The sequence below is a fragment of the Plasmodium fragile genome (assembly GCF_000956335.1).
Source record: "Plasmodium fragile strain nilgiri unplaced genomic scaffold supercont1.3, whole genome shotgun sequence".
NCBI classification, from domain to species: Eukaryota; Apicomplexa; class Aconoidasida; order Haemosporida; family Plasmodiidae; genus Plasmodium; species Plasmodium fragile.
In genome coordinates this window covers 110,809-123,383 of record NW_012192583.1, presented here as the reverse complement: position 1 = coordinate 123,383, position 12,575 = coordinate 110,809, and the positions used below count along the sequence as shown (strand labels likewise).

Here is a 12,575-nt window from a genome sequence, read left to right as displayed (position 1 = left end):
TTTTTTTTTTTTTTTTTTTTTTTTTTTTTTTTTTTTTTTTTTTTTTTTTTTTTTTTTTTTTTTTTTTTTTTTTTTTTTGTTTTTTTTTTGTCCCGCGTGACTTCTCCACCGCGGTTGCTCTCCTCGTGGGAAGTTTTAACATTAAGCCGATGTGTATGTTGTACACATTTGCACACATACGTGTAACCCGTTCGAATTCCCATTTGGGTTCAAATTGGGATATTTTCCCCTCCACACACACACTCCTGTGTAGCGCGCTTAACCACTCGTACGTTACCGCGTACATTCCTGCAGAGCGCCCCTTTTCTCCTTTTTTTCTCCTTTTTTTTTCCCCCCCAAAAAAAAAATGTTCTGTTGTTCTAAAAACATATTAGACACGGTGGATAAGAGGAGGAAAGGTCATGGAATGTACACAGAAAAAAAGACAAACGATGAGAAAAATGAAGTAGTATCAATATGTGACAATAAAGTGTCCGTCGTTAATATTTTAAGAAGAGGAAATGAGCCCATGTCGTCCAAGGCAAAGGAAGCAAAGAGTGAGACCATTAAGAAGACACCGTCGGTGTGTAAATCCAGTGTACTCAAATATTATGAAGCGAACATTTTGAAGGGGGAATGTTCCAAGGGGGCATCCCTTACAGATGTAAAAAAAAAAGAAGAAGATACACACAAGTCAGTCCATGATAAACATAAGAAAGATGTTATTAAGGACAAGAATGAAGTGGCTGAGTTTACTCATTTGACCACGAAGCACAAATTTAAAGCTTTGAAGGAAATACAGAGGCAGCTGAATAATTGCGTGAAGGAGCAGGAGTTTAGCGCCCACGATGATATTTTGTTCTTGAACATTTACAGACTAACCCACAAGAAAATGTACTCCCTCATGGACGGGAAAAAGAAGAATGTGGTAAGTTTGGAGGGGTCCCCACGATACGCGCGGTGTGTATGTGTATGCGTGTATGTGTATGTGTGCAGCCCCCCCCCCCAGTGCAAAAACAAACGGATGCCCCTCCCCCCTTTTTTTCACCCTCCGTACAGGGCTACTATAACTGCAACGAAGTCCTGGACATGATACTGAACGGGAAGCTGCACAAAAACAGCCTAATTAAACGAAAGTCGGAGGTGCAGTATGTGTACCTAAAAGAAAAAATTAACGAAATTCATTTTTTAAAAAATATGGAGCTACAGTATTATCTCAAAATTAAAAAAAACATACCCTCCATAAAATCTAAATGTGAAGAAAATTACACAAAGGAAAACTCCCTCTATCTGGAATTCAGCGAAGCATTATTAGCAGAAAAGGTAAAGTCATTAAAACAGTTCTTTATTTCTCCCTACTGCAAAAATGTTGTAGAAATAATTTTAATACCTAAGCAAAAGAACTGGAACACATTTGATGGGCATCATAAGATTTTCGTGGATCTATTTGTGACAAAACATATTTCTGTATACTTTTATCACATAATTGAGAAAAAAATGGAAAAGCATAATTTGGCACAAAAAACAGGGCCTGTACAGTTAAGAATAAAATTGAAGACAAATTACCCCCAAGCAATAAAAACCATTTTCAGGTACATATACGACAAAAATTTAAACCTTTATGAATTAGATTTTAAATTATTGGTAACTGTTTATATGGAGTGTGTTCATTTGAAAATTCCTAGCATCATGGATGACGTGATTGAGGTGATTTCTCAGAAGGCTACCTTTGACAATATCATTGGGGTCCTGGGCCTGGCGTCCACCTTTAAGCAGATCGGGACTCCCCTCTTTAACGACTTCGCCAGAGTCATTTCGGACTCGGGGGGCTACCTCTTGGCCAGTAAGCCCAAGCGCAGCGCGCGCAGCACGTGCGAATGTGCGTACAAATATGTTTGTTGACCTCACCGCGGTCCTCCCTTTTTTTTTCCCCCCCCACCCCAATTACGCAGAAAATTACCACTATCTGCTGGACAGCGAAACGTACAGCCACGTCCTCGGAAGCGACAACCTCATATTGAACGAAATGAGGCTCTTCATCGAGTCCATAAAGTTCATAATCAAGAAGAACTGCGACATGAAAGAACAAAATTTAATTTTACAAAACATCAGATTCAATCTTCTATCCTTGGAGCAACTCCACGAAATTCACCAGTACATAAAAAATTGCTTCGAAGACATTTTACATAGCAAGTACGACGAGACCAATTTCATTTGCATGAGGTACCAACATTCAAAGTTGAGGATAAAGGAAGAGAGTCCACATAATGACCATAGGGAAGCTTCTTCCAATGAAGCAAATGATCAGACTAAACAAGGTGCTGACGGAGACAAATCAGATGATGTAAAGGAAAATGAAGATGGAGAACAAGTAGCAGCACCTGTTGAAAGACCCCCCAAGTTTTCATTCTCTGAAGAAATAAAACACTTAAACGAATTTTACAAAATAATAAATAAAGAAGCATTTGAACCCCCTTACATTAGTAAGAACAAAAAAGAATTATTATCCATTAAGGGAATAACAATTTGTATGAACAATATTTATAACATCCTTTTTGATCAGATTTTTAAAAAAATGGGAAATCAAAAAGAAATAAAGCAGAGATGCAGAATATGGAAGGATAATAAAAACTTCTTGTGTGTAAACGATTTTACTAATGAGAAATACTCCTTTCAATTAATTAAAAAAAAAGAAAGTTCAGCTAAATATGCCTTCACACATGGGGACGAAAGGTTGATAAGCGAATGTAAGTTAGTTTACCAAATTGCACAAAGCAAAGAAAGTAATATTTCTATCGGAGTTATTTTAAAAACGAACGAATTAAACATTTTATCCAATCGGCAGAATTGTAAAATTCCAGTGACGTTACTCCAATGCAGTGACCAACTGGTCATATACTTTGACTTTTTTGTAAATGATTTTTACGTGTGCAATATTGACAATAATAGCTGCACGTTAATGAACAGGACCAAGTTGAACATACATGCACATGAAAATAAATTACAAAATGGGGACATCATTATTTACAATGTAGCCGTTATAAATGAAGCCCTCAAAATTGACATTACAATATTACCAAAGAACATCAACTTTTCCTTTTCCTTTGCGTTGCTAAAACCGATCATTTGGGGGGGGCAGGTGATGAAGAAGCCCTTCATCCACGTGGCGCCCTTTTTCGCCCTTAAGGATGCGTTAGACTCTATTTCGGTGCCCATCGTAAAGTTTTAAGTGCGCCCGACCATTTGCACAAAGCGGGCTAGCTACGTGTAAATGGGTAAATGGGTAAATGCGTTAAATATGCGTGTGCTATGCACGTATGTATATATATGTGCATGTATGTGTGTATGTACACGTAAACATGATGGTTTGTGTTGGCTGTTTTGCGTTTGCTTCTTGACTGTTTTTTTTTTTTTTTGTATCTGGGGTCACAGGGCCAGACCCCGCACATATGCTTTATTCTTTTAATCCCATTATGATCCACCCCATCTTTGGTGAATTTACTTTTTCACATCAAAATTTTTTTGTTTTTTTTGCGTCAAAAGAGTTCTTTTTAATTTGTATAACGCAATGTAACATGAGTTCATTACATGTGCATTTATATATGTATACAAAAGGATAATTATATGGCATGCTTGCGTTCATGTGTGAGCTCTGTGCTCGCGGTGTGTATGCATGCTATACACTTATATATACAAGAAGAGTGTATGAGTGGACCGATGAGCATTTTGCGAAAAGGATATAAAGAAGCGCTTCGCTGCTCTCTTTGCTAGTATTTCGTTTTTAATTTTTGAATCTTTTTTTTGAAGTTAGTTTTTAAGTTAACCTCCTTTTGTTTTACTCCCTCAAAGTGATTTTTTTTTCTTTTTTTGGCCTACACAATTTTGCCTTCTTTTTTTCCCCCGCCCCTTCAGCAACAATTTAGTACTTTTCTGTTTTGTGAAATTTATATAACACTTTCAAAAACCTTTAAAGTTTTTCACACACAATAAATTAAGCACAGATGTTTTTTTTATCTCATTTGAATTTTTCACATGATGATAATTCCTAGCCGTCCCCCCTCCCCTGTTTTTTTTTTTTATGTATGAAAGTTCTACGCAGTAGAGCACGTCGCGGCGCCACACCTCTCACTTGCATCTTTTTGCCCACCCAACGCGCCAAACGAAAAATGAAAAAAAAAAAAAAAAAAAAGGAAAAAGGACAATTCCCCAAATTAGCAAAAAGAGCCATTCCTTCCGCATATATAATATCCACTTCTCTCTCATCATAGAGCCTAGTCCAGAAAAAATGACTAAAAAAAATTATAAGCTATCAAGGTAAGTTTGTGTAACGCTGATATTCGGTTCTCTGGTTGATTGACTAATTCATTTTTTTTTTTTTTTTTATGCGAAATGAGGGGTATATTAAAAGCGAATGCACAAAAAAAAAAAAAAAAAAAAAAAAAAAAAAAAAAAAAAAAAAAAAAAAAATAAAAAAAAAAAAGAAAAAAAAACTTCCCCCGGGGAAAAAAAAAAAAAAAAAAAAAAAAAAAAAAGGGAACAATTAAAACCCTTAGCACATAAACAAAGTGATAGATAAAGAATCGCAAAATGCGCCAATTAACCACAATTTGCTAGCCAACCCCAACACCATACGCACAAAATTTGAGTATGTTCCCATTTTGTGTGGGCATTTTGGTTACCACTTAAAAATCATGTCGCTTGTCAAAGTGTGTTCACATTTGCTTACAATTATTTTTTTTCTTTTTTTTTTCTTTTCATCCTCCTGGGGACAACCAAAGATGAACAAACACATATGTATCTATGGAGGCTCTTTTGACCCAATTACTCATGCGCACGAAATGGTCCTGACAGAAGTTAGCAACCTAGACTGGATAGACGAAATATGGGTGGTCCTCTGCAGGTGTCGAGACGATAAGGACCTCACCGAATTCCAACATAGACATAATATGTTTTCCCTAATCATGAATAATAATTCGCCTAAGATGGTAAAAAATAAAATTTTTTTAAAAGATATTGAATGCAAAGAAACCAGCACCCCAACTTATGATTTGCTCAAAATGCAAAAGGAGAAATATCCAAATTATACTTTTTACTTTGCTATTGGATCTGATCTACTGAATGACATTTTTTTTTGGGATAATGGAGAAGAGCTAGTTGCAGAAAATAATTTCATAATAGTTGAACGGGGGAATTTTAAAATCGATGAAAATGTGTTGAAGAAATTCCCAAGTTACTATTTAATTAAAATTGAAAATATGTCTTTTATTAATTATATTTCTTCAAGTGACGCCAGGAAAATATTATCCCAAAAGGAAAACTCAGAAGATCTGCACAAGTATATTCACCCCGTCATTATTGATTATATAAAGGAACATAATTTGTATGATAATAGCTCGACGTAGCGCATAGCTTAGTGTTTACGTTAAATTAGTTTTCTGTCAATATAGCAATTGGGTTGGGCAGTATAAAAACCACCTCTTATTCGCTGTCGACACACATTGCAAACACCCTCTGAATTTCTCCCTAATTTATATATTATATTGTCACCAGTTCTTACTCTGCGAGTTTTGCACTGCATGTCATGCGTTAAGCATATTTACACACTTTCTTCCTTCTTACACCCTGCATGGTAGAATTTGTCTCCTTTTTTATTTTTTGAAAAAATGTTTTGAAGTAATAATTAAATATTTTCATGTTGCGTTTTCATAAATGTAGACGTTTATTTTTGAATATAAATAGACGATATAATAATAATTTTTTTTTTCAGCAAAAGTATGTGTCACCGTGTGTGCCTCCTTTCTTTTGATAAAAGGTTAGTAATTAGTGGACACGAGGGGGAACCCTCAATGCACGTTTTTTTTTTTTTTTTTTTTTTCGTTAGTTGCTTTGTCTTCGTTTTATCCATTTTCTTTTTTTTTCTTAACACTTACAAACTACTACGGGTTGGTAAAATTTACAAGTCTTCTTTCATCACATTGATTAGATCACCGTTATGCTCATCCTTCTTAACAGATTCGTCTGAGTTGTTCATTTCTTCGCACCATTTTAAAAAATAGGGATCTGATTCTAGGGTATTGTTCATATCATCTGACTTATTATTGTGTATTATAGTCTGATATGGGGCAAAGGACACCATGGCTTTGAACTTAGCACCATTCGAATCATAAAAGAATTTCCCATGTTGCGTTTTTATAAATTCCTTTGTCTTCAAATCATCCTTAAAGGATAAATACATTCGTGAATGCGTTATATCATCCCCCGGATTTCTTGGTACACATCCGTTAACATAGTAATAATAATCTAATTCATCTTTGAGGTTGCTTGGGAAGGAATCAAAAAAATTATCTTCACTTAAAGTTGGTGGTAAATGTCGAATAATGATTTTTTTATTATGTACAGAGGACTGTTCCTTTTTCAGTAAAGTTATAAGCATATCTTCTTTTTTTTTTAATACCTTTTCGTTTTGCGTTTTTTTAATATGGTTATTGTCTACATTATGATTTGTTTTATTATTCTTTGTTATATTATCATGGCCTTGTGCTTCTTGCCTCTTTGTACTAAGTACTGATTTTCTATTACACTCGTAGTATTTTAAGTCTTCGTACTTTTTCTTCTTGTCGAGGGTGTTTTTTTTGCTATTATCATTTTCCCGTTCTGTCGGTTCTTTGTTTGCTTCATTGGAGTTTTTTTTGTTGCTATTATTATTTTCATTCCTTTTCACTTTTTGTAATATTTTATACGGTCTTATGCTTGAATACATTTTTTTTTTTTTTTTTTTTAATATTTCTATTGATTTTTTTTTTTTTCACAATACAAAAAGGGGTTAGGCATCTGCTTATAGATGGGTTTTATCCTACAGAGGTATAATGTTTACCCTTGTGTATAATCCTTATGTGTATTGTTATGGGATGTGGGTTACGTTTTCACACATATGTAACTGTTGAGCCCTCCCTTCGAAAATCGACATCCAAAAGAAGCGTAGAAATTACATTTGCAACGGGTGTTCACACGTTACAAATACTGACTGCATTTTACTTTTCCCATATAAATGAAATTTATTTGTTTTGGGGTATGAAAGGAGGAAAAATTAAAAGGAGTTGCACATTTTACGCCCATTGCTGCTGTTATAACTTTTCATACGGCTGTGCGCGGAAAAAATATCTCCTTGTGTCAAAGCAGAAAGTGTTAAAAAGGTTATGCATATATGATATATATATATACACGTTTCAAGCCGCCTCACAGGAAGGCATTTTCTAAGCAACTTACTCAAAATAGATGAATTTTAAAAGGAAGTTCCCCCATGGCACATAAATGATTTTTTATTTTGAAACGACTCTACAAAAATGTTATGAACAAATATAATAGTAACTCCCGCTTGAAGGGAAATATATATGTGCATGCGAAAAGGATAAGCTTCTGCGGAGTTAAAAAATTACCCTTTTTTTGAGAAAAAAAAAAAAAATGTACAGTAGAAAACATCACTTCAAAGGAGGAGCGCGAAAAAAACTCCAGGTACACCTTTTTCTGTGAGTTTTCTTATTCGTTTTCTTTTATGCCTCTTTTGTTTTCCGCTTCGCGAAGTGGCGTGCATATACGACAAGTTACAACGTTAAAAAGTGGTTTAAAAAAAGAAGAGAACAAGAACTGTGTGAAGCATAGGTCAACATTGCTTGCTTCCACATTATGGTGTGGGATTGTCTGCCGGGGGCATATAGTTTCGCTCAGCAAAATGTGTACAGAATTGTGCCTGTTTTACAAAGAACCAAAAAATGATGTTGCCAATGCAGGAAATTGCCCCTTGGCACTTAAAGAGCGCGGAAGTACATTCGACAAATACGTAATATGAATTTGTAACTCTGCGGTTACAGTGTTCTACACCCCTTTACCAAATTTTTACGAGAATGTTCACAAAAACGAACGCTTAAAAGCATTTTCCACCATTCCTTCGAGTAATACTAACATTTTGTGGTTCAACTTGTAACAGTAGCGAATAGTTGAAAAGATGTTTTTTTTTTTTTTTTTTTCCTTCACTTATATGTCATGTCAGTAATGGTCTTGTTGTTGAGGAAACATCAACGTGTAAATGGTATTTGAAATTTTATACACCTCACACAACTGCGCCACCTGTGTGAAAATAACCCCTGTACCATTGTTTATTTTTCGCTTGGGTCAACTCACAAAAAAGTGTGTGAACTTCGGAATGCTTGCACATTTTGCGTTAATTATACAAAGTTTAACTACGCGATACAAAGGAGTTTTACATGTGATAGACGCGTCGGTGTGGGAAATAATATAACAGGCACTTTAAAGCCTTAAGCGTATAATGCTGATCAATTTTGCTAGTAACGATTGGTAGCACGCAAACAAGTCACATAAAATGTCTGCACATGTAACCATTTAACAATTACGTGTAAATAAGCGCCATGGACATGCTACTCCACAAGCCTATGTGCGCAAATAACTTGGGAACTGATATTTTGCTAACATAAGAGACGTGTGTTTCTAATTTACCTCTTTTTCATTTTCACAAATTTTGTATGCAGCTCGGCAAATTGTAATACCTGTTGTATATGTGACATGATGTTACATTATAATATAACACTAAATCATAATTTTGTTTTAAGGTGAATAGCATAAAAATAATGTTCAATTAAATTACACTACTGCGACTTAATAAAATCCCGTTCACGCTTCTCGTGCGAAAATTGCAAGTCATATAATACCCTTTTTTACATGTGCAAAATGCAAAAAAAAAAAAAAAAAAAAACGAACAAGAAAACAAAATGATGAAGCAAATTATGCCGAAACAGAAGAACGATCGGCAAACATATTTGCTCATGCTTTCCAATCGATTCTTACATATAGCAAAATTAACACAAATAAAAAGTAGGCGCAAATAATTCTGGTATTTTTTCTTTCCTTTAAAAAAACACGCATGATGTGATATGAGCAAAATAAATGCAAACTCCCCCTTCTCGTACCAACGCATTTAAATGAGTTTGCACACGAGAGTACGATAATAACATTATAAGCAAAGGCTTGGCTGTTACATCTACAATTAAAAAAGGGTTAAAATTCAACCCATTTACAAAGAAAGTACGTCAAAATATTTTGGGCCTCTCACCCCACAAATACATACTGCTGCAATAGGAAAAGGAATAGAAAAAAAAAAAAAAAACACCCATTCGTGAAGTAACAAAATACAATGAAATTTCTCAATATAGAAAATTAATAACCCGCAGCTGACAAAAATACCATATTACGCATGACAAAATAAAAGGCCCCTTTGTTGGCTAAGGGCATATGCATATGTATATACATATGTACATGTGTACTCTTACCTACAACGTGCAAGTAAATCGTTTTCCCACCATCCATTGTAATGTACCTTTCACGAGGTAGCATTTTCAAAAATAAGCCTATTGTGTAATACAGTACAATATAATGATTTACAGAATTTATAACTACTCTCGGAAGCTTTACGAACACAGAGATAAATTTGTGAAATACTTTTCTGCTAAAAATGAATCTGTAAACATTTATCATGATAAATTTCAGAAGAGTGTATATTTCATGTATGAAAATGCCAACCACTACAATTTCAATGAATACCCAGTAGTTTTGAACCAAGAAAGGAAAAGGCACAATGAGAGAAGAAGTCATGTGAAAACCAAAACTATTTTATTTGCAAATATATTGGGCCTAGTTATGCCTTCAAAGAACGATGAAAATACAGAAAATAAAGACATAAATATTAAAAAAAATGAATTTAGTTTAATAAATAATAAAGGTAGAATGTCTACAAATTCAAAGGACACTCCAAATTTGGAAGCAGACTGTATGCACCCAGGAAAGAATAACAAAAAATCAAAAGATGATAAATATGAATATTACCAAGAATTAAGTGAATATAGTAACATGCAAATATTCTCTAGCAATAGTCACCATGAATTGGCCAATGAAATATGTTCCAATTTAGGAATAGGCTTAGGCAGAGCTTATGTCGGAAAATATAGTGATGGAGAAATAGCCCTTCAAATAATGGATGAAGTTAGAGGCAGAGATATTTATATAATTCATTCTACCCCATCGGGTGGTAAAGATATTCATTCCCGTTTAATGGAATTGTTTTTATTCGTTTCCACATTAAGGAGATCTTCTGCAAAAAAGGTTACTGCCGTCATACCGTACCTAAATTACTCCAGACAAACTAAGCATTTGGATGATTTCAATTATGTCCATTCTCTGGGAGCACCTGAAATAGCTATACTATTGCAAGCATGTGGTGTTGATGCAATTATTTCAGTTGATTTACATAGTCCACGAATTGAGGGGTTTTCCACGGACGAAAAACTTTTCCAACCCCCTCTTATGAATATTAATCCCCAATCCTTAGCTGTGGAATATTTTAAAAAAAAAAAACTCCAAAACCCAGTTATTGTTTCGATTGACAATGATGGAGCAGAAAGGACGAAGGAATTCTGGATTCGAATGAAAAAGTATTCTCTTAACGCCGGGTTTACAACGATTGTTTCTAGCTCATATAACGAAATGGACAGTAGGGAAGGGCATCCAAATGATGATGGAAATGAAGGCAAAAACACGTCCAGTAAGAAATATTTGAATATATTTAGTCAAGATAGAAGAAAAAATAGCAATACCACAAACCCTGTGAAAAATGTAGACAATAAAAATATAAATCAGATAACTCCAAATTTTAAAAAGGAGGAATTTACCATAGTTGGAGATATCAAAGGTTGTGACTGCATTTTAGTAGATGATATTCTGGACACTGGCGAAAAATCTAAAAAAGTTGCAGCTCTTTTGAAAAGTGCTGGAGCTAGCAAAATATACCTTTATGCTACTCATCCTATCTTATCAGACGGATGCATCGAAAATATTAACGAATCCTGTATAGATGAAGTTGTAACTACGAACACTATACATATTCCAAGCAATATATGTTGTGAAAAATTGCACATTTTGTCAGTTGCCAAATTGTTGGCTGAAGGAATAAAAAGAGTTCAAAACGAACCATCACAAAATGCACTGGAAGATTTCTCAGATGGAGAAGTAATAATGAAGGAAAAATAACCTTTTCTAATTTTGTTCAAAAAGGTTATATTATCCTAATTAAGGCTTGTGAATGCCAGAAAAGGTTAACATGTAATGCACAATACCTACCTTTTCTATTCTTTTTTTCTTGTCAAATTATAAGTATTTTTTACCAAAAGATATACACATTCCTTTTATTCCTGTTGTAATGTAGAATATTAACATGCCTATAGTTGAAACAGCATTTAATAAGTTACATCCAGAGTCAAAGTAATACATTCCGTTATTTTGCTTCTATATGTTCCTTTCTATCCTGACCTGTGCTTATTTGTTGCTTCCCTTACCACTTACATTTACATGTTTATTCACTTACGTTTGCATTTGTCATATTAATGAATAAAATATGTCAATTAATCGTATGATAAAATAGAAATTTTGCTTTCAATATGAAAACTGCTTCTAATTTTACTTTAATTACAAAATTAAATATAATTTAGGAAATTATTTAAAAAAAACAGGGTAAATGCTGTATTTTTTTGTATAATCTTATTCTTATAACAAAATTAGTAGGGCATTTTGAAAGTAAATTCTAGTGTTTCCATTTTTTATAATTACATTTATTTGTATATGAATATAATTTCTTTTATCTAATATTTTTTAAGGAATATAGCATTTATAATTTTGAATCATTTAAGTTTCTATTCATTTTTGAAAACTTTGTAATACACGTATCAATTGGCGTGAAGCATATTTTTCTTTTAAACCTTTTTCCTCGATTCCATTTTAACGCATCTACTTTGATGTGTAATTAGTTAAGCACCGTCCAAACGTCCAGCTACGTGCACTCGGCATTCGTTTAATTTGGCATTTCTACCGCATAAAAAAAAAAAAAAAAATGTACTTGTAAATAGGTGAAAGTAGGGATTAATGTGAACACACATTTCTTATGATTCTTAGTGCAAATTATTATGTTCCATCTATATGTGAAATAGAGTACCATTAAATTCTTTATTTCAAATGAATTCACAATAGGACAAAATTCCAGAAAATGTGTACATAGTAATCTCATGTTTTGTATTTCAATTTAGTAAATTATCTTGTGTAATGGACTTTTACACTCTCTACGTTCCATTGTAAGATACGAACACTTCCTATATCATCCTGTCCCTTAATTTGAACTATAACTTCTCACCATATACAAATGAATTTTGATGATTTTGTTAATGTTATATATGGAAAAGATGTATTTGATGATGAAAATTCCCATTATGTTAAAGAAAACATCTTCCCATATTTATTGCCTGTAATTATCTAACACAAAGTTGTATAATAAGACATGATTAATTTCCCTTTTTTATTTACTATTATTATTAGAAATCATTTAAATTTCTTTCCATTTTATAGGCACTAGAAAAGGTATTATAAAGGATATTTCAATAAGAATATGTAAATTATACTCCTAAGCAAAATAAAATTATAAACATTACTTCTTGTCTTTCTTTTTTTCTCCCCCCTCTTATATATTCATATATAGTTAGTTA

At 33.5% G+C, this 12,575-nt stretch overlaps 4 protein-coding genes across 4 annotated transcripts; 3 read left to right on the top strand and 1 right to left on the bottom strand.

Annotated features, from left to right (window-relative positions):
- Positions 1 to 346: 346 nt before the first annotated feature.
- AK88_00348 (uncharacterized protein) lies at positions 347 to 3,208 on the top strand (the record flags this gene model as incomplete). The annotated part of the gene is made up of 3 exons (XM_012477999.1): positions 347 to 907; positions 1,039 to 1,822; positions 1,932 to 3,208. 3 exons carry the CDS (start codon positions 347 to 349, stop codon positions 3,206 to 3,208), a joined length of 2,622 nt encoding a protein of 873 aa, XP_012333422.1.
- Positions 3,209 to 4,757: 1,549 nt separating this feature from the next.
- On the top strand, positions 4,758 to 5,381 carry AK88_00347 (nicotinate (nicotinamide) nucleotide adenylyltransferase; the record flags this gene model as incomplete). Its single annotated transcript, XM_012477998.1, has 1 exon — positions 4,758 to 5,381. One exon carries the CDS (start codon positions 4,758 to 4,760, stop codon positions 5,379 to 5,381), a length of 624 nt encoding a protein of 207 aa, XP_012333421.1.
- Positions 5,382 to 5,932: 551 nt separating this feature from the next.
- AK88_00346 (uncharacterized protein) lies at positions 5,933 to 6,739 on the bottom strand (the record flags this gene model as incomplete). The annotated part of the gene is made up of 1 exon (XM_012477997.1): positions 5,933 to 6,739. One exon carries the CDS (start codon positions 6,737 to 6,739, stop codon positions 5,933 to 5,935), a length of 807 nt encoding a protein of 268 aa, XP_012333420.1.
- Positions 6,740 to 9,423: 2,684 nt separating this feature from the next.
- Positions 9,424 to 11,073, top strand: AK88_00345 (uncharacterized protein; the record flags this gene model as incomplete). The annotated part of the gene is made up of 1 exon (XM_012477996.1): positions 9,424 to 11,073. The coding sequence occupies one exon, from the start codon at positions 9,424 to 9,426 to the stop codon at positions 11,071 to 11,073; it is 1,650 nt and encodes a 549-aa protein (XP_012333419.1).
- Between the last annotated feature and the right edge of the window lie 1,502 nt (positions 11,074 to 12,575).